This window comes from Montipora capricornis, chromosome 10 (genome assembly GCF_036669925.1).
Source record: "Montipora capricornis isolate CH-2021 chromosome 10, ASM3666992v2, whole genome shotgun sequence".
NCBI classification, from domain to species: domain Eukaryota; kingdom Metazoa; phylum Cnidaria; class Anthozoa; order Scleractinia; family Acroporidae; genus Montipora; species Montipora capricornis.
In genome coordinates this window covers 12,809,377-12,811,876 of record NC_090892.1, presented here as the reverse complement: position 1 = coordinate 12,811,876, position 2,500 = coordinate 12,809,377, and the positions used below count along the sequence as shown (strand labels likewise).

General features: G+C 40.1%; 1 protein-coding gene across 2 annotated transcripts in view; it reads left to right on the top strand.

Moving 5' to 3' along the window:
* Positions 1 to 2,500, top strand: part of LOC138021902 (voltage-dependent calcium channel type A subunit alpha-1-like) — a 79,319-nt gene that overhangs the window by 46,717 nt on the left and 30,102 nt on the right. For both annotated transcript variants that reach the window (XM_068868924.1, XM_068868925.1), the window contains exon 27: positions 2,490 to 2,500. This exon is cut by the window's right edge and continues 50 nt beyond it. In XM_068868924.1, coding sequence (XP_068725025.1) covers positions 2,490 to 2,500 — 11 coding nt within the window. The remainder of the gene's footprint in view (positions 1 to 2,489) is intronic.

The following is a 2,500-nucleotide window of genomic DNA, read 5'->3' as shown; positions in this document are numbered from 1 at the left end:
CTATAGCTTTAAATACCTGAAAAACGGAGCACCGTCAAAGGGTGGGGTGGGTGGGGGGAATAAAGGAACCACCGCCGGCTTCCATTGATACCAGCCTCAGGGCAGACGGAACTACCGACGTTGAATAAAGGGACTTTACCATTAGGTTATCAATTCGGGAATATTTTCCTCTCTATCTCCAAACGGAAAACGTTTGACAGCATGAATCGTGCAACTTTTCGCTTTCTTGAAAAGGAGTTACGCAACAAGTAAACAAATAGGGAGCTTAAGCACGCGAATTTTTGCGACGCGGACGGCAACCGGAAGAGAACATCTCGTGTGTCAGGAAGGACAGTGGTATCTCCCAGATTTTATACTAATCATCTCTAATGGAAAAAAGATACTTAGCAATGTAAATGTGGAAAAGAGAAAACGACTCACTTCCGGTTGTCGTCCACGTCTCAAAAACGCGCGTGCTTAAGCTCCCTAATACTTTAGAATAAACGGGACGAATTGCATTCCGCTTGACGAGATTTTAAGGACTTTATGGGATGGTAACGGACCAGTAGCTGAACTTTCGAGTTTGTATCTGAACAGAGTGGTTTCGCAAAGTAGATTAAAGGTGGTGCCTTTAACGCCAAACATAACAAAATTCGCCATTGTTCATCAGATCTTGTTAACCATGCCAATGACGTAGTTCAGTCATGGGAAACAATACTACCCAATTGTTTCTTAGTTATCGGAAAGTTCATGGTCATTGACGAAAAAACAGTACCGACTTGAAAATTTTTTGCACAAACTCTCCTTTCTCGCTCACATTTCTATTTTCTTGCGAGCGTCGACACAAACAAGCTGTCTTTGCACATGCTTCGCCTCTGTTAAAAGCGATCAAGCTATCGCAAACAGCGCGACTTTTCCAAATCCAGAAAAAAACGACATTACACTATTTCAACTCAAACGGCCGATGAAATAAATCTCAAAAAGAAGATCGACATTCCAAAACACCATTTACCTTCCTACAGCATCTTCCCTGGTCTCATAAAATCCATTTCAATTCCGCGATTTGGCTTCAATATTTGAGCAGAGTTCAAATTGTGTTTTGGAAATCAAAGCAGTACAAACACGAAACGCTCTTTCGTCGCTTTAAGAACTTCCTCCTTTTCCACCGCTGATTAATCTTTAGGGCTATATCTTTCTTTTTTTGAGCTCTGTAGAGGTTCACCCCTATTCTAAGAGGAGAAAATATGTCTTGGAAAATTAGGACTGATGCGCTAGTGACGGCATTTTCTTCTTTCCACAATCTCGGAAAATTAGATCGCACTTCAGCTGTCGTCAGCGAGCGTGCACCCATGGGCAAATGGTAAATGACCAATTGGCCAATCAGAACGCGCATTTTATCCAAGTTATGTTGTTATTATTATTATAGCAGTGCAAACGTATGTATGCTAAACTATAGCTAAAGCACAGTAGGGCGCTGTTGCGTAACCTAAAGGCCAACGAGAAATAAGAAAATTAAAAGAAAAACTTATTATAGAAACTAATACATTAAAATGTCTTCTAAGTAGACCTTGAAGGAAAAAAAAAATTCAAATCTCCTTCTCTGAGATATCACATTAAAATACTTAAAAAATGCTCTACTAGTGTCTTATCTTATGTCATTATCTTGAGGCGGCGGGCAATGTGTAAACTTGAAGTTAACACGGACTTCTGCATCTTTATCAAGACTTCTTTACTCTTCCTTCCCACTAAAACCCCAACAGTTCTCTCAAGTCTTTTGGAGTATCCTCCCAGTACATCTAGAATGATGTTGTGCTGGTCTATGCTGTATCCTTTGAATTGTTGTTTTAGTTCCAGCCGCATGGGGGCATACTTCTCTGTCTTATCCTGGTCTTTTGCAGCTCTGTTGTCCACCCATGGACAACTCATCTCTAAGATGGTAACATTCTTCTGCTTCTGGTGCACAACTCTAGCATCTATCCGGTTGGGGCTCTCACTACCACGTGGTCTGCGTACAGCGGGACATCCCAAAAGGCTTGTGCATCTGCGCTTTCGTAGACAGGTTTTGGCTCGATCGGGGAGTACCAAGGTGGTACAGTGTCTACGAGTTCTAGATTATGGAGCATCTCAAAAAACAGAATCTTCAACGCGCAATTATGCCTGTGAAGGTATTTGCTCTGCGCAAGCGCCGAACATCCAGCCAGAATATGTGCTACCGACTCTTGAGCTTTACCGCAGAGTCTGCATTGCACGTCAAGTTCCCTAGCAGTTCTTGTCTTTTTACTCTGGTAGATTCTGGTAGATACTCTGGTAGATTTATTGTTATTATTATTATTATTATTATTATTATTATTATTATTATTATTATTATTATTATTATTATTATTATTATTATTATTATTATTGTCATTATATATATATTTTTTTGTTTTGCTCCCTTAACTGCACAAAACTTGATCTAACTGACAGTACAAGTGATGGACATTGAGTAAGCGGTATTTTTTTCTCATCAGGGGAGAATATT